Source organism: Salmo salar, chromosome ssa24 (genome assembly GCF_905237065.1).
Source record: "Salmo salar chromosome ssa24, Ssal_v3.1, whole genome shotgun sequence".
Lineage (NCBI taxonomy): Eukaryota > Metazoa > Chordata > Actinopteri > Salmoniformes > Salmonidae > Salmo > Salmo salar.
The window spans coordinates 30,357,957-30,376,715 of record NC_059465.1 but is presented as its reverse complement, the minus strand read 5'-3'; the positions used below and the strand labels follow the sequence as shown (position 1 = coordinate 30,376,715).

Genomic DNA, 18,759 nt, shown 5'->3' with positions numbered 1-18,759 from the left:
CACCTGGTTGGATGATTCCAGATTTCCTGTTTATTTCCTCCTTATTCCGGGAATCCTCCTGGCAATATATTGAAATTAGCGGAATTTTGTAACCCTGGTTATGGTTTAGGGCGGGGGACATCCCAATGATTCCAGATAGCACTAACCCTCCCTTACCAGGCTATAGCGATGTATGTCAGTCGACTCAAGTTTGGGTCAGGTGAGCCTGAATTTCAATGAGTCCTCTTCATACACTTCAAAAAGTAGTTTAACGATCATTGTATCTCTAAAACCATGAGTACTCCTCCAAGGCGCTGGTTCAAAGCATTACGGAGGTAAGTTGGCTACATTAAAACTAGTTAGTCGCATCCCAAATCGCTGTCTGAATTCACTTGAATCACTTTGGTAGTAACACATTGTTTTATTGATTTACTTTTGTTGCTCAAACTCAATGTATATTGTTAAACTTTGTTCATCTTTGCGATCAATATTACTTATCTTTCAGAAAGTTCATGTGACAGGTTTGAACAACTTAATTTCTTCATCACTTATCTTTGATTCTCCTTTGCGTTGCCTGATTGGTTGCCTGGAAACCCGACGTCTAGGTGGTCAGAAATGAGTGTTTGAATCAGAAACTGTTCATCTCGCCACCTCTACAAGCCAGAATGTTATAAAAGTATGTTAATTAAGGTACTTCACCGGTTGGTATGTGAGACAATATATCCAAGGGAAGTATAATTACATGTTGGTAGCGCATTCAGATTTCTATCACCTGAAGCATGCACATAACTATGTGCGTCAGTTTGGCAAGTAGGCATGCCTTTCCTGCAGGGTGGGTATAATTTGTGGAACATTCCAATAGGAATCTGTTCCAAAAACTTCGTAAATAAAAAGGTTGCCAACAAACAACACATACAAAGTTGTATAGCGGCAGAATAAGATAACGGGGTAGGGAGTGGGCTATTTAATTACGTTTTTTAATTATGTTTATTCAGAAAAGTCGGTACTCACTGGTAGCCTATCGACAAACATTAAGAATAAACGACATGGTGAGTTGATCATGTTACCTTGTACTTTACGAAGTTTTTGGAACAGTTTCCTGTTGTGATCGTTCCACAAATTATACCCACCCTCTCCAGCATGTATTTGTATCGCATACTTCAGGTGATATAAATCTAAAGGCTCTACCAGCGCATTGAAAAAAGTATGTAATTATACTTTCCTGTGGATATATTGTCTCACATTCCTACCGCCCAAAGGACCAAACTCCCTGAATGGTCCTTGGGACGTCCCTACACCGTAGAAATTTAAAATGGTTAACCTGGTTGAAGAATTCCAGATGTCGTGCTTATTTCCTCCTGATTCCGGGAGTATTCCAACCGGGATTTCGGGGAAAATCAGGGAATATATTGAAATTACAGGAATTTTGTAACCATGGTTATGGATTAGGGTGGGGGACATCCCAATGATTCCAGATACCACTAACCCTCCCTATAGCGGTTTATAGGCTACTGCGCACGCCCGAAGACGTATGTCAGACGACTCAAGTTTGGGTCAGGTGAGCCTGAATTTCAATGAGTCCTCTTCATACACTTCAAAAAGTAGTTTTACGATCATTGCATCTCAAAAACCATGAGTACTCCTCCGACGCGCTGGTTCAAAGCATTGCGGGGGTAAGTTTCTTACATTGTTATTCTTCTTTTTATTGTATTTTTATTTAACTAGGCAAGCCAGTTAAGAACACATTCTTATTTACAATGAAGGCCTACCCGGGCCTAATCCAGACGACGCGGGGACAATTGTACGCAGCCCTATGGGATTCCCAATCACGGTCGGTTGTGATACATCCTGGAATCGAACCAGGGTCTGTAGTGACGCCTCTAGCACTGAGATGCAGTGTGCCACTCGGGAGCCGATTAAAACTAGTCAGACGCATCCCAAATCGCTGTCTAAATTCACTTGAATCACTTTGGTAGTAACACGCAATAATGTTTTATTGATTTACGTTTGTTGCTCAAACTTAATGTATATTGTTAAACTTTGTTCGTCTTTGAGATCAATATTACTTATCTTTTAGAAAGTCCATGTGACAGGTTTGAACAACTTCATTACTCATATCTTTGATTCTCTTTTGCGTTGCCTGATTGGTTGCCTGGAACCCCGAAGTCTAGGTGGGCATAAATAAGTGTTTGAGTCAGGAAATTGTCCTCTCACCACCTCTAGAAGCCATAATGTTATAAAGGTATATTTTAATGACTGATTGTCTGTGTGGTTGGTCCTTTTGGTGGCAGAAAAGTATAATTAGATGCTGATGGTGCATTTGGATTTCTATCACCTGAAGCATGCATATAACCATGTAAACATGTGCACCAGCTTGGCAAGTATGCATCCTTCTCCAGCATGTATTTGTATCGCATGCTTCAGGTGATAGAAATCGAAACGCTTTGAAAACTTTCCTGTGGATGTATTGTCTCACATTCCTACCACCCAAAGGACCAACTACAAGGACAACCGGTAAAGTACATTTAAAATATAATTTTATTCACCATTCTGACTTGTTGCCATCATGAGAGGAAACTTTCCTGATTCAAACACTAATTTCTGCCCGATGTAGAGTTAAATGCAATTCAACAGGTTTCCAGGAAACATGATTGGCTGAGTCATTTTCCTCTGATACTGGGGGTTTAATGGTATGGATACTGCCCACGGGCTGTCCTCTGTTTGGCACACACTTTTCACCAGGCTTATACACTACATGGCCAAACGTATGTGGACACCCCTTCAAATTAGTCGCTGACAGGTATTTTATTTTTACCTTTATTTAACTAGGAAAGTCAGTTAAGAACAAATTCTTATTTTCAATGACGGCCTAGGAACAGTGGGTTAACTGCCTTGTTCAGGAGCAGAACGACAGATTTTTACCTTGTCACCTCAGGGATACGATCTTGCAACCTTTCGGTTACTAGTCTAACGCTCTAACCACTAGGCTACCTGCCGCCCCGTATAAAACCGAGCACAAAGCCATGCAATCTCCATAGACAAATATTGGCAGTAGAATGGCCTTACTGTGGAGCTCAGTGACTTTCAACGTGGCACTGTCATCGGATGCCACCTTTTCAACAAGTCAGTTTGTGAAATTTCTGTCCTGCAAGAGCTGCCCTGGTCAACTGTAAGGGCTGTTATTGTGAAGTGGAAATGTCTAGGAGCAACAATGGCTCAGCCGCGAAGTGGTAGGCCACACAAGTTCAAAGTATGGAACCGCCGAGTGCCGACGCGCATAGCACATACAAATCATCTGTCCTCGGTTGCAACACTCACTACCGAGTTCCAAACTGCTGCTGGAAGCAACATCAGCACAAGAACTGTTCATTGGGAGCTTCATGAAATGGGTTTCCGTGGCCAAGCAGCTGCACTCAAGCCTAAGATCACCATGCTTGCCGCTATTGGACTCTAGAGCAGTGGAAGCGCTTTCTCTGGAGTGATGAATCACGCTTCACCATCTGGCAGTCCGACCGACGAATCTGTGTTTAGTGGATGCCAGGACAACATTACCTGCCCCAATGCAGAGTGCCAATTGTTAAGCTTGGTGGAGGAATAATAGTCTTGTTGAGATCTGTGTGGAAGAACTTGACTGGCCTGCAAAGAGCCCTGACCTCAACTCCATGTAACACCTTTGGGAGGAATTGGAACGGCGACTGCAAGCCAGGCCTAATCGCCCAACATCAGTGCCCAATCTCACTAATGGTCTTGTGGCTGAATGGAAGCAATGTTCCAACATCTCGTGAAAAGCCTTCCCAGAAGATTGGAGGCTGTTATAGCAGCAAAGTGGGGACCAACTCCATATCAATGATTTTGGAATGAGATGTTCGACTATACTTTTGGCCATGTAGTGTATCTGTAAGCCTGTTCGAGATTAACATAATAACAGTTTAGAAGGAAGCATGCGGGGCAAAGCAAGAGCATGTTATGCATGCAAGAAGAATGGCAGCCTAACCTGCAGAAGGTGTACTGAATATGATTTGATCTAGAATACTAACTACAAGACTTGTTTCCTTTACACATAGGAATACACTGGCTTTTGTCTGACATGTGTTTCAGGGACAGGCTGGAGGAGCCCTGCATGAAGACCCATCTTTTAGAGTGTATGGAGCTGCTGAAAAGGGCCAGAGCTGCCTTCCAAGCTGGCCGCGCATTTGACGAGAGCTTCAGACGGGTCCAACTGGAAGCCCTAGTGCGCATGCTGGTGGAACACGAGTGTGACTTTGTGGATGCACTTGGGAGGGACCTCCATAAGGTGGGTTTACAGAGGTTATACTCCAGATGGAGAATGTCTAATCATTTCTCCATTGTTTAGTAGGAGCTGAAGAGGTTGACAAGATGCAGACCAGTACATAATAATAATATACAGTGTATTCGGAAAGTATTCATACCCCTTCACTTTTTCCACATTTTATGTTACAGCCTTATTCTAAAATTGACTAAATAGTTTTCCCCCCTCATCAATCTACACACAATACCCCATAATGTCAAAGCAAAAACAGGTTTATATACACTGAACAAAAATATAAACGCAACATGTAAAGTGTTGGTCCCATGTTTCATGAGCTGAAATAAAATGTCCCAGAAAAGCTTCGTTCTCTCAAATGTTTTCAAACATTTGTTTACATCCCTGTTAGTAAGCATTTATTCTTTCCACAACAATCCATCCACCTGACAGGTGTGGCATATCAAGGATCTGATTAGACAGCATGATCATTACACAGGTGCACCTTGTGCTGGGGAGAGTAAAAGGTCACTCTAAAATGTGCAGTTTTGCCACACAACACAATGCTACAGATGTTTTGAGGGAGCGTGCAATTGGCATGCTGACTGCTGGAATTTCCACCAGAGCTGTTGCCAGATAATTTTTATGTTTATTTCATTACCATAAGTCGCCTCCAACATCGTTTTAGAGAATTTGGCAGTACGTCCAACCGCAGACCACGTGTTTGGCGTCATGTGGGCGAGCGGTTATCTGATGTCACGGTGTGAATGTAGTGCCCCATGGTGGTGATGGGGTTATGGTATGGGCAGGCATAAGCTGCAGACAAAGGACACAATAGCATTTCATTGATGGCAGTTTGAATGCACAGAAATACCGTGACTAGATCCTGAGGCCCCTTGTGAGACCATTTCTTTTAAGGCAGTGGTTCCCACTTTTTATAGTCCAGTACCCCTTCAAACATTCAACCTCCAGCTGCGTACCCCCTTTAGCACCAGGGTCAGCGCACTGTCAAATTGTGTTTTTTTTTGCCATCATTGTAAGCCTACCACACACACACTATACTATACATTTATTAAATATAAGAATGAGTGTGAGTTTTTGTCACAACCCTGCTCGGCTTTTCCAACAGTCTTGTATAGGATGCACTTCCCACATATGCTGAGCACTTGTTGGCTGCTTTTCCTTCACTCTGCGGTCCGACTCATCCCAAACCATATCAATTGGGTTGAGGTCGGGGGAGTGTGGAGGCCAGGTCATCGGATGCAGCACTCAATTACTCTCCTTCTTGGTAAAATAGCCCTTACACAGCTTGGAGGTGTGTGTTGGGTTATTGTCCTGTTGAAAAACCAACAATAATCCCACTAAGCCCAAACCAGATGGGATGGCGTACCGCTGCAGAATGCTGTGGTAGCCATGCTGGTTAAGTGTGCCTTGAATTCTAAATATATCACTGACTCACCAGCAAAGCACCATCACACCTCCTCCTCCATGCTTCATGGTGGGAACCACACATACAGAGATCATCGGTTCACCTACTCTGTGTCTCACAAAGACACGGCGGGTGGAACCAAAAATCGCCAATTTGGACTCATCAGACCAAAGGACCGATTTCCACCGGTCTAATATCCATTGCTCGTGTTTCTTGGCCCAAGCAAGTCTCTTCTTCTTATTGGTGTCCTTTAGTAGTGGTTTCTTTGCAGCAATTTGACCACGAAGGCCTGATTCTGAACAGTTGAATTTGAGATGTGGCTGTTACTTGAACTCTGAAGCATTTATTTGGGCTGAAATTTCTGAGGCTGATGACTCTAATGAACTCTGGGTCTTCCATTCCTGCGGCAGTCCTCATGAGAGCCAGTTTCATAGTGCTTGATGGTTTTTGCGACTGAAAATTCTTCATATTTTCCGTATTTACTGACTTAAAGTAATATCTTAAAGTAATGGACTGTCATTTTTCTTTGCTTATTTGAGCTCTTCTTTTTTAGTTACTACATGATTCCATGTGTTATTTCATAGTTTTGATGTCTTCACTATTATTCTACAATGTAGAAAATAGTAAAAATAAAAACCCTTGACTGAGTAGGTGTTCCGTAACTTTTGACTTGTGTGTGTCACCTTCTTCTTTATTACTCCCAGTTATTTTATTAGGGAATCCACATTCCTGAAGAAGGCACACATTGGTTCCCCAATAAATCACTGTGGCATTTTATATGTTTATCTTCAAGGTAATCAGTAGTGTAAACAAACCGGCTACCATCAGGGCCTTATTTCAAATGTTCTGTCCGAGACCTGAGCATTTGTGGTGTTTTGCCAGCCGCGGTTTGAGACGGTAGTGTCTGAACTGATACTGGTGAAGAACGAGGCTCTTCATGCCATCAACAACCTCAAGAAGTGGATGGAGCCGCAACAGGTGGAGAGGAACCTGGTAAGACTGTTGCAGGGTGCCCTGTGTGTGTTTTCTGAATACTGGGTCGTGTTCAGTTGGGAGAAACATTTTGAAATGGAGTGAAACGGGGAGGTACTACTACCTGAATTTGTCCAGTGAGAACACCGGTTTTTGTTTCTGTTGCAAAACCTTTTGCTATGTATACGGGTGGGATAGTTGGACTTTGTAGGAATACACAAGTTTTAATGCCACTTAAAATATGATTGTTGGATCATCAATTAGTTAAATTGTCTTTGGGAGAATGGGCTGTCTCAAGCTACAAAGCAATGCATTGTGCTGAACTTGTCAAAACAGCTTAGAATAGTCTGGGTGCCAGTCTGTTTTTGCTCTATTTCTAACTTCTTATGGAATTGTCATGCCAAACAGGCACATAGTACTTGTAACTCATGAGTTTTTCCATTGGCTGGGTAATGTGAGCTCCTCCCCTCTGCCTTCTTCTGATTGGTGCAGACCACCACGTTGGATGAGTGCCTGGTGGTGTGTGAGCCACTGGGAGTGGTGCTGATTGTGGGGGCCTGGTGTAGCCCTGTTCAGCTCTGTCTGGTACCCATGGTTGGGGCCATTGCCGCAGGTAACAATACACTAACTATATGCTTTAGGGCATTTAAGTGTCACACACTCAAACACAATGCTCATCCATTTGCATTCAATACTGAAAGTTGCTTGCCAATCGTTGTACTGTTGTATCCGTTTGTTCTTTAGGGAACTGTGTGATCCTCAACCCCTCAGAATGTAGTTCTCACACATCGGAGCTGCTACACCACCTCATACCGTCATACCTGGACAATGTGAGTTGATTTCAATGGTACACAGGTGGCTGTTTTGGTGACTTGTCATATAAGTGAGTATACCTTTTAACCTACAAACATTCCTGCTCTTTTCAAAGGAGTGTTACCATGTGACCCTTGCAGGGGTGAATGACCTGACTGAAATAGTGGACCTCAAATTTGATCATGTCTTCTTCACAGGTAAAAAAAAAGGTTCAGATTTAAAATGTCACCATTGCCTTATCTGAATTTTGCTCCCTAATCTTTGTTGTATCAGAAGCAATGTGTGCTCTGTGTGAGGTACTAATGGTTCCCCTAGGAAACCGTGAGGACGGGGGCAGAGTGGCACAGGCAGCAGCCCACACCCTTACACCCGTCACCCTGGTCTTGGGCGGTGGTAAGAACCCCTGCTACGTGGACCAGCAGTGTGACATCACCACCACGGCACGACGCATCACCTGGGCACGCTTCCATAATGCTGGGCAGAGTATGGTAGCACCTGACTACGTCCTGTGCCATGCCGAGGCCAAAGCACAGCTGCTCCAGGCCTTGCGCTGCTGCCTCCTGCAGTTCTATGGTTCAAACCCCCAGGAGTCCAGGAGCTTTGGCCGCATCGTGAACCTGGAGAATTTACACCGCACCACGGACCTGCTGCGGAGGTCTGGCAAGGTGGCTGTAGGAGGCCAAGTGAATGAAGCAGATAAATACATTGGTAAATGAATGAGGAAGGAAGTTTTGAAGAGATTCTAAGGCCTGGTTTCCTTGATGAAGATTAAGCCTAGTCCTGCGCAAATAGCATGCTCAACAGAGAATCTCCATTGAAAGTGCTTTTCAGTCTGGGATTAGGCTTAATTGGTGTCCAGGAAACTATTCCTTCATGTATATGCACCGGATTTACAGTCTGTACTACACCACAGTGTTTGTACATATTGACTTTTGTTTATATATTTGTTTGTGTGAAGCACCAACCATTCTGTCAGATGTGATAGACTCGGACCCTATCATGCAGCAGGAGGTTTTCGGCCCCGTTCTGCCCATTCTGACCGTCAACAGCATAGACGAGGCAATCTCCTTCATCAGTCGTCGAGAGAAGCCTCTCTGTGTGTACGCTTACTCTAGCAACAACAAGGTGACTGGCACAAGCTTACACACACAATTCATGTATACACATACAATATATGCTGGCTGTCATGCCTCTTTCTGCTTCCCGTGCAGGTAATCTCAAGGCTAATGAGTGAGACCTCAAGTGGGAGCTTCTGCTCCAATGACAGTGTCCTGCAGAGCCTGATGGTGGTCCTGCCTTTTGGGGGAGTAGGTAGGTTCGAGAACGGTCTGCCTGGGTCAGATTACTGCCTCAGATCTTCAACCCTTCTCAGTACAGAGACCTAGGTCATGTTCAGTAGGGCATACTGTAATAAAATGTTTTGCAGCAGAAATCTGTTCTTGTTGAACAAAGTATTAAAAACAAACATGCTATTGACAGCTTTCACCTGATCAGTCTAAGATCTGTTATTAATGTCACTTGTTAAATTCACTTAAATCAGTGTGGATGAAGGAGACAGGTTAAAGAAGGGTTTTTAAGCCTTGGTAATAGAATTGTGTGCAATTCAGAGGGTGAAGGGGGCAAGACAAAAAATGTAACAGGGTATGGTAGTACAGTACGTGTCAGGCGCATCGGTTTGTGTCAAACTGCATCTCCCTTTAAAAAAAAAAAAGTACTCTTCCATAATAAGGTCTGACATAGTGAATGAATAAATATATTATATTAACCCTCCCATATTTTGTTTAACTTTACTTGACAGGTGCCAGTGGGATGGGTTCCTACCATGGGCACTACAGCTTTGACACCTTCTCGCACCGGAAATCATGCCTGCTCAGAAACACTTGCATCGAGTGTGTCACCTACCTGCGCTACCCACCATATGAGGAACACAATCTGTCACTTATGACCTGGGCAAGTAGCCTTTCCCAGAAGAGCCAGGGCTGGTGCCAGATACTGTGACCGTGTGCGATTTGGAAGACGGAGACCTTTTTACAACACTGAGCCGGGCTGAGCTCTACTGTATTGGCTTGATTACACATCCACCATAGTTGTTGAAATCGTGCCGTAAAGCCCAGTGTGAAAAGAGGATATCTGAACCTACAGTACATTCTGAGGACCAGTTGTGATAGTTCTCCAATATGACAATATATTCAGCACTTTACATTTATGGTGTAGAACATGATGCTAATGCAGTGACTATGATCAGCAAGTTTATTTACCGCAGCATGGCATGATAGCCCATCAGTATAAATATTGTATCTATGGGATATTTTAAGCTATTCATCCAGTGCTCTCTGAAATACTTTATAAAAAAGCTTCTTGTGATCCAACCTGTGACATTTAAATACAACAATGTACATTGTGTGCTTCCAACACAGGATTATAACTTGCTCACTTCATTACAAAATTCTAATTCTTTATTCGGTATTATCCTAGTGTCACAGGTTATTGTTGTAGCAGTTTTTCCACATTTCATTAAAAGCAACGTGTAGTAAGGTTTAGCCTCTGGCAAAGTCGAACTTGGATTCTAGTCTTTATTTGAAATTTAGGGGCAATTCCATTACGAGATATTCAAGCTTAGACCATCAATCTGTCTTTCACATATGCCAATGATGAATTCAAGCCTTAAACAGAATAAATGTTGTTTCAAAGTTCTCCAGTCTGTTCATTCATGTGTGGATGTCACTCAGGTCTTTTGTAGATTTTCTCCTCATTACCTTCTTTCATGGCTGTGTACCTGGCCACTGTAAACAGGTAGTCGCTCAATCTGTGGGAAGACGTGAGGTGAAAGTTAATCAGCTAGAGCACACCACATTCTAAAATGTTCCATTTACACCAGGAACATAGTGGCTTGTGAAAGTATTCACCCCCCTTGGCATTTTTCCTATTTTGTTGCCTTACAACCTGGAATTAAATGCATTTTTTGGGGGGTGTTTATCATTTGATTTACACAACATGCCTTCCACTTTGAAGATGCAAAATATGTTTTATTGTGAAACAAACAAGAAATAAGACAAATTAAACTTGAGCGTGCATAACTATTCACTGCCCCAAAGTCAATACTTTGTAGAGCCACCTTTTGCAGCAATCACAGCTGCAAGTCTCTTGGGGTAGGTTTCTATAAGCTTGGCACATCTAGCCACTGGGATTTGTACCCATTCTTCAAGGCAACACTGCTCCAGCTCCTTCAAGTTGGATGGGTTCTGCTGGTGTACAGCAATCTTTAAGTCATACCACAGAATCTCAATTGGATTGAGGTCTGGGCTTTGACTAGGCCATTCCAAGACATTTAAATGTTTCCCCTTAAACCACTCGAGTGTTGCTTTAGCAGTATGCTTAAGGTCATTGTCCTGCTGGAAGGTGAACCTCCGTCTCAGTCTCAAATCTCGAAGACTGAAACAGGTTTACCTCAAGAATTTCCCTGTATTTAGCACCATCCATCATTCCTTCAACTCTGACCAGTTTTCCAGTCCCTGCTGATGGAAAAACATCCCCACAGCATGATGCTGCTTTTTTCTGGCCACTCTTCCGTAAAGCCCAGCTCTGTGGCGTGTACAGCTTAAAGTGGCCCTACGGACAGATACTCCAATTCCAAGACATTTGCAGCTTTGCAGCTCATCTTTGATCTCTGTTGCCGCTCTGATTAATGCCCTCCTTGCCTGGTCTGTGAGTTTGTGTGTGGCCCTCTTTTGGCAGGTTTGTTGTGGTGCCATATTCTTTCCATTTTTTAATAATGGATTTAACGGTGCTCGGTGGGATGTTAAGTTTTCGATATTTTTTTATAACCCAGCCCTGATCTGTACTTCTCCACAACTTTGTCCCTGACCTGTTTGGAAAGCTCCTTGGTCTTCATGGTGCCCCTTGCTTAGTGGTGTTGCAGACTCTGGGACCTTTCAGAACAGGTACAGTTGAAGTCGGAAGTTTACATAAACTAGTTTTAATGACTCCAAGTGTTTCAACCACTCCACAAATTTCTTGTTAACCAACTATAGTTTTGGCAAGTCGGTTGGGACATCTACTTTGTGCATGACACAAGTAATGTTTTCCACAATTGTTTTCAACAATTGTTTACAGAGAGATTATTTCACTGTATCACAATTCCAGTGGGTCAGAAGTTTACATACGCTAAGTTGACTGTGCCTTTAAACAGCCTGTAAAATTCCAGAAAATTATGTCATGGTTTTAGAAGCTCCTGATAGGCTAATTGACATCATTTGGGTCAATTGGAGGTGTACCTGTGGATGTATTTCAAGGCCTACCTTCAAACTCAGTGCCTCTTTGCATGACATCCGGGGAAAATCAAAAGACATCAGCCAAGACCTCAGAAAAACAAAATGGTAGACCTCCAGAAGTCTGGTTCATCATTGGGAGCAATTTCCAAACGCCTGAAGGTACCACGCTCATCTGTACAAACAATAGTACGCAAGTATAAACACCATGGGACCACGCAGCCGGCATACCGCTCAGGAAGGAGTGGTGTTCTGTCTCCTAGAGTTGAACGTACTTTGGTGCAAAAAGTACAAATCTATCCCAGAACGATAGCAAAGGACCTTGTGAAGATGCTGGAGGAAACAGGTACAAAAGTATCTATATCCACAGTAAAACGAGTCCTATATCGACATAACCTGAAAGGCCGCTCAGCAAGGAAGAAGCCACTACTCCAAAACCGCCATAAAAAAGCCAGACTACGGTTTGCAACTGCACATGGGGACAAAGATCGTACTTTTTGGAGAAATGTCCTCTGGTCTGATGAAACAAAAATAGAACGGTTTGGCCATAATGGCCATCGCTATGTTTGGAGGAAAAAGGGGGAGGCTTGCAAGCCGAAGAACACCATCCCAACCGTGAAGCACGGGGGTGGCAGCACCCGTGGGGGTGCTTTGCTGCAGGAGGGTCTGGTGCACTTCACAAAATAGATGGATGGCATCATGAGGCAGGAAAATTATGTGGATATATTGAGGCAACATCAAGATATCCGTCAGGTAGTTAAAGCTTGGTCGCAAATTGGTCTTTCAAATTGACCATGACCCCAAGCATACTTCCAAAGTTGTGGCAAAATGGCTTCAGGACAACAAAGTCAATGTATTGGAGTGGCCATCACAAAGCCCTGACCTCAATCCTACAGAAAAGTTGTGGGCAGAACTGAAAAAGCATGTGCGAGAAAGGAGGCCTGCAAACCTGACTCAGTTACACCAGCTCTGTCAGGAGGAATGGGCCAAAATTCACCCAACTTATTGTGGGAAGCTTGTGGAAGGATGCCCGAAACATTTGACCCAAGTTAAACAATTTAAAGGCAATGCTACCAAATACTAATTGAGTGTACGTAAACGTCTGACCCAGTGGGAATGTGATGAAAGAAATAAAAGCTGAAACAAATCATTCTCGCTACTATTATTCTGACATTTCACGTTCTTAAAATGAAGTGGTGATCCTAAAACAGGGATTTTTTACTTGGATTAAATGTCAGGAATTGTGAAAAACTGAGTTTAAATGTATTTGGCTAAGGTGTATGTAAACATCCAACTTCAACTGTGTGTGTGTATATATGTGTGTGTACAGTGGAGGAAAGAAGTATTTGATCCCCTGCTGATTTTGTACGTTTGCCCACTTACAAGAAATGATCAGTCTATAATTTTAATATAGGTTTATTTGAACAGTGAGAGACAGAATAACAAAAAAATGCAGAAAAACACATGTCAAAAATGTTATAAATTGATTTGCATTTTAATGAGGGAAATAAGTATTTGACCCCTCTGCAAAACATGACTTAGTACTTGGTGGCAAAACCCTTGTTGGCAATCACAGAGGTCAGACGTTTCTTGTAGTTGGCCATCAGGTTTGCACACATCTCAGGAGGGATTTTGTCCCACTCCTCTTTGCAGATCTTCTCCAAGTCATTAAGGTTTGGCAACTCGAACCTTCAGCTCCCTCCACAGATTTTCTATGGGATTAAGGTCTAGAGAATGGCTAGGCCACTCCAGTACCTTAATGTGCTTCTTCTTGAGCCACTCCTTTGTTGCCTTGGCCGTGTGTTTTGGGTCATTGTCATGCTGGAATACCCATCCACGACCCATTTTCAATGCCCTGGCTGAGGGAAGGAGGTTCTCACCCAAGATTTGACAGAACATGGCCCCGTCCATCGTCCCTTTGATGCGGTGAAGTTGTCCTGTCCCCTTAGCAGAAAAACACCCCCAAAGCATAATGTTTCCACCTCCATGTTTGATGGTGGAGATGGTGTTCTTGGGGTCATAGGCAGCATTCCTCCTCCTCCAAACACGGTGAGTTGAGTTGATGCCAAAGAGCTCCATTTTGGTCTCATCTGACCACAACACTTTCACCAGTTGTCCTCTGAGTTGGATGTTCATTGGTAAACTTCAGACGGGCATGTATATGTATTCTTGAGCAGGGGGACCTTGCGGGCGCTGCAGGATTTCAGTCCTTCACTGCGTAGTGTGTTACCAATTGTTTTCTTGGTGACTATGGTCCCAGCTGCCTTGAGATCATTGACAAGATCCTCCCGTGTAGTTCTTGGCTGATTCCTCAACGTTCTCATGATCATTGCAACTCCACGAGGTGAGATCTTGCATGGAGCCCGAGGCCGAGAGATAGTGACAGTTCTTTTGTGTTTCTTCCATTTGCGAATAATCGCACCAAATGTTGTCACCTTCTCACCAAGCTGCTTGGCGATGGTCTTGTAGCCCATTCCAGCCTTGTGTAGGTCTACAATCTTGTCCCTGACATCCTTGGAGAGCTCTTTGGTCTTGGCCATGGTGGAGAGTTTGGAATCTGATTGATTGAGTGCTTCTGTGGACAGGTGTCTTTTATACAGGTAACAAACTGAGATTAGGAGCACTCCCTTTAAGAGTGTGCTCCTAATCTCAGCTCGTTACCTGTATAAAAGACACCTGGGAGCCAGAAATCTTTCTGATTGAGAGGGGGGCAAATACTTATTTCCCTCATTAAAATGCAAATCAATTTATAATATTTTTGGCATGCGTTTTTGAGGATTTTTTTTTTTCTGTCTCTCACTGTTCAAATAAACCTACCATTAAAATTATAGACTGATCATTTCTTTGTCAGCAGGGGATCAAATACTTTTTCCCCTCACTGTAGGTATTTGTAGTTGTCCACATATTCTAGGTCAGAACCGTCCAGAGTAGTGATGCTAGTCGGGCGGGAGGGTGCGGGCAGCAATCGGTTGAAGAGCATGCACTTAGTTTTACTAGCATTTAAAATCTGTTGGAGGCCACGAAGGAGTGTTGTATGGCGTTGAAGCTCGTTTGGAGGTCTGTTAGCACAGTGTTCAAAGATGGGCCAGATGTATACAGAATGGTGTCGTCTGCGTAGAGGTGGATCAGAGAACCACCAGCAGCAAGAGCGACATTATTGATATATATAGAGAAAAGAGTCGGCCCGAGAATTGAATATTTATAAGGTGATGTGGAAGTATTGATGATCGGTTTACAGGTTCAAATTCCAAATAGTCTTAGCGTACTTCCAGGTAACACATCAGATGAGGTTTTGCATGTTACAGTTTTTTCCAATTGCTAACACACTAAAATGACATGCACAGCACAATTATTTAAACTGACACACAGAGAGCAAAACCTCTTCTCAAGTCTCCAAAAGTCTAAACATATTTTCTGCTTTAAACACATTTTGCAATTCAAAATGGCACTTTTTAAATGCACTGCACACGGTTCTCTGCATAAGACACAACAATCTGACATAAAGTCACATGTTTGCCATTTCAAAACACTGCCATTCAAAATGACACTACATGAGCTAATTGGCCAATACATGTGCCACCTGGCCAAACACCTCAATGGTTAATTGTTACCACTTCAATCAGGAAGTAAGCACTATGAAAAGACCACAGGTGAGCACCTTTTGTTTTACAACCACAATGGAAGCCGTTGCAGAGTGAGGAAGAGGTAGGGTGAGAATGAGAGGGGGAGGAAGAGTGAGAGGTAGGGGTAAAGCTGGTAGAGGAGATCATAGCCAAAGAAGACAACTTTCAAATGAAATCAGAGCAACCTTAGTTGATCATGTCATCAACCATGGGCTGACAATGCGAGAGGCTGGACAGAGAGTGCAGCCCAACTTGAGCCGTTTTACTGTTGCCTGTATCCGGACATTTAGACTGGAGTACAGGTATGTAACCAACATTTCTTTCACACTATGTAGTACACCCCATGTCATAGTGTATCAGTTGGGTGACACCTGTTTACTTCATGAATGGCTGATGTCATACACTAACTGCACAAGTTTCCTGTAGAATTTACTCTACTGTAGGGGAAATATCTTTAGGCTGCATTGTCCAAGCCCTATATTTTTGTTTTTCTAAAGGACTGAGAGACGCAACCATGGTGGAGGAAGGGGCCAAATGTTCACCAGGGTATAGGAAGCTGCCATTGTAAACTTGGTTTTGGAAAATAATGAAATCAGATTACGAGAAATTCAAAGCCACATCATCCAAGACAACACCATATTCAACAACATTCAACGAGTCAGTCTGTCCACATTGGCTCGCATTCTCAAGCGAAACCAAATCGAAATGAAACATCTTTATAAGGTGCCGTTTGAGAGAATCTCTCAAAGAAACAAAGAGGTCAGACGAGCATATGTGGATGTAAGTACAATATTGACTGCAGTACACTACACGCAACATTGTTTCCCAGTGTACTGGATAACACCATATTGACTGCTTTTGTTCTTTGTTTTCAGGGAGTACTGGAAATGGATGCTCATGCAATCCCACATGAGTTCATCTTTATAGATGAAGCCGGGTTAAACCTAGCAAAGACCAGAAGAAGGGGGAGAAACGTCATTGGCCACAGAGCCATTATAGATGTTCCTGGCCAACGTGGTGGGAACATCACAATGTGCGCTGCCATCTCCAATATGCATGGTGTCCTCCACCGTCATGCCAACCTTGGACCATACAACACAGCCCATATTCTCACATTTCTGGACAGACTCCACAACATTCTCAATACTTATTTCCCTCACTAAAATGCAAATCAATTTATAACATTTTTGACATGCGTTTTTCTGGATTTTTTTGTTGTTATTCTGTCTCTCACTGTTCAAATAAACCTACCATTAAAATGATAGACTGATCATTTCTTTGTCAGTGGGCAAACATACAAAATCAGCAGGGGATCAAATACTTTTTTCCCTCACTGTAGGTGTCTGGTTAGACTGTAAACTCTCTTTCCAGACTCGCAACTAGCATCTCCAATCCAAAATGTAATCTAGAATCAGTTTCCTATTTCGCAACAAAGCATCCTTCACTCATGCCGCCAAACATACCCTCGTAAAACTGACTTTCCTACCGATCCTTGACTTCGGTGATGTCATTACAAAATAGCCCCCAACACTCTACTCAGCAAACTGGATGTAGTCTATCACAGTGCCATCCGTTTTAGCACCAAAGCCCCATATACTACCCACCACTGCGACCTGTATGCTCTCGTTGGCTGGCCCTCACTACATATCCGTCGCCAAACCCACTGGCTCCAGGTCATCTATAAGTCTTCGCTAGGTAAAGCACCGCCTTATCTCAGCTCACTGGTCACCATAACAACACCTACCCGTAGCACGCGCTCCAGCAGGTATATTGCACTGGTCATCCCCAAAGCCAACACGTCCTTTGGCCGCCTTTCCTTCCAGTTCTGCTGCCAATGACTGGAACGAATTGCAAAAATCTCTGAAACTGGAGTCTTATATCGCCCTCTAACTTTAAGCATCAGCTGTCAGTTTACCAGCTTACCGATCACTGTACCTGTACACAGCCAATCTGTAAATAGCACACTCGACTACCTCATTCCCATATTATTATTACCCTCTTGCTCTTTTGCACACCAGTATCTCTACTTGCACATCATCATCTGCACATCTATCACTCCAATATTAATGCTAAATTGTAATTATTTTCACCTCTATGGCTTATTTATTGCCTACCTCCCTACATTTGCACACACTGTACATAGATTTTTCTATTTCTTTTATTTTTTGTTATTGACTGTACGTTTGTTTGTGTAACTCTGTGTTGTTTTTGTCGCACTGCTTTGCTTTATCTTGGCCAGGTCGCAGTTGTAAATGAGAACTTGATCTCAACTGACCTACCTGGTAAAATAAAGGTGAAATAAAACATTTAAATAAATGAAGGTTCTGAGAAAGAGAAAAGTTTCATCCAGAGTGGGTGCTTACAGGTAATATAAAGTTTGTCAGTGGTGGCAGCTCCTCTGTGAATGCGTCGAGACAGCTTTCCAGGTCTGCCACTGGCTGGGAACTGAACTTGCTTTTCTCTGTTGGATAGAGTGAGATAAGAGTATGAATAGAATGAGAAGGCCACCGGCTGGGGTGAGCTGTGTGTAATGATTCTACAAAAGGATTTGCAGAAATATATTTACTTATCTTTCTCTTGCAGATGACCATGGTGTGGCAATGTTGGATCCCACATCTTGTAAGACACACTGAATCTGTAGGGTTAGGCAGGTAAGCACTGAGTAAAATATAACATATGTTCATCATTACTCTCCAAAAATTAACTGAATAAGTTCAAACTCAGAACGTCCAGCTGATCTGTGAAGTATGACCTTTGTCGATGCAAAACACAAGACCGTGAATAAGTCATAAAGCATAATACCCAATAGAAGGAAAGGACATCACATTACCCTATTGCTAATGACAGCTCATCTGTTGTTCCCAAAGCTTCAAACACATGATCTTCCTTGGGTCTTCTCTCTCCAGTGTAAGTGCTAGAGAAACCTTTGGCAATGACAAGATGATGAGCAAAGCTTTCTTTGATGAAATGACCATATGATGTGCAATGACTTGCTTGAATATTCACCTTTATCGCCCGTTTTTGTGCAGATTTTGGGTATGCTGCTGTCTAGCTTTGTGCTGACAGTGGTGTCAAATATGTGTCAAATCTAGCTAACTTGTTACCAAACAAGATACAATATTGTAGCATTAAAAGCGAGTTATACTATACAGCTAGCTACCTTATTTTTGATCCAAACGATGTCTTTATCCAATTCACAGTTAAACATGTTACTGTTGTTAGGATACACCGTAGCTGAGATGTCTTTGTAATCGTAATCATGTTTAAATAATATAAAAACGCTCCTTGTGCCTCTTGTTTATCGGTGGCATCCGTATGTTAGTGGGTTGAACCAATCTGATCACACGACCAATGGCACGAGGGTGAGAGTAGGATTTTGATTGGCTATCAAAATATCTGTACATCCTACCT

At 42.9% G+C, this 18,759-nt stretch overlaps 1 protein-coding gene and 1 long non-coding RNA gene across 6 annotated transcripts; one reads left to right on the top strand and one right to left on the bottom strand.

Moving 5' to 3' along the window:
• Window positions 1-7: 7 nt before the first annotated feature.
• On the top strand, window positions 8-10,150 carry aldh3b4 (aldehyde dehydrogenase 3 family, member B4). Of its 4 annotated transcripts, none has more exons than XM_014172114.2 (10): window positions 8-314; window positions 4,078-4,273; window positions 6,555-6,665; window positions 7,137-7,257; window positions 7,389-7,474; window positions 7,573-7,654; window positions 7,773-8,165; window positions 8,416-8,582; window positions 8,669-8,768; window positions 9,256-10,150. In XM_014172114.2, the coding sequence occupies exons 1-10, from the start codon at window positions 274-276 to the stop codon at window positions 9,453-9,455; spliced, it is 1,497 nt and encodes a 498-aa protein (XP_014027589.1). In that variant the 5' UTR covers window positions 8-273; the 3' UTR covers window positions 9,456-10,150. The 4 variants fall into 4 exon arrangements, with proteins under 4 accessions (XP_014027589.1, XP_045562714.1, XP_045562713.1 ...); XM_014172113.2 differs by lacking the exon at window positions 8-314 and adding an exon at window positions 1,275-1,652; XM_045706758.1 differs by lacking the exon at window positions 6,555-6,665.
• LOC106585665 (uncharacterized) lies at window positions 9,892-18,671 on the bottom strand. 2 transcript variants are annotated; one of them, XR_001324001.2, is made up of 5 exons: window positions 18,355-18,666; window positions 18,179-18,272; window positions 17,915-17,983; window positions 17,712-17,809; window positions 9,892-10,263 (listed from the first exon to the last, which is right to left on the bottom strand). It is a non-coding gene; the product is annotated as an uncharacterized lncRNA (long non-coding RNA). The 2 variants fall into 2 exon arrangements; XR_001324000.2 differs by having other exon boundaries at window positions 17,712-17,983; window positions 18,355-18,671.
• Window positions 18,672-18,759: the final 88 nt, after the last annotated feature.

What these genes read in the sequence shown, in the direction of transcription:
- aldh3b4 (XM_014172114.2), top strand. Translation starts at nt 274, where the DNA reads ATGAGTACTCCTCCAAGGCGCTGGTTCAAAGCATTACGGAG. An exon ending in TGGTTCAAAGCATTACGGAG is followed by an intron (nt 315 to 4,077) that starts GTAAGTTGGCTA and finishes CATGTGTTTCAG; the next exon opens with GGACAGGCTGGAGGAGCCCT. An exon ending in CCTGCCTTTTGGGGGAGTAG is followed by an intron (nt 8,769 to 9,255) that starts GTAGGTTCGAGA and finishes TTTACTTGACAG; the next exon opens with GTGCCAGTGGGATGGGTTCC.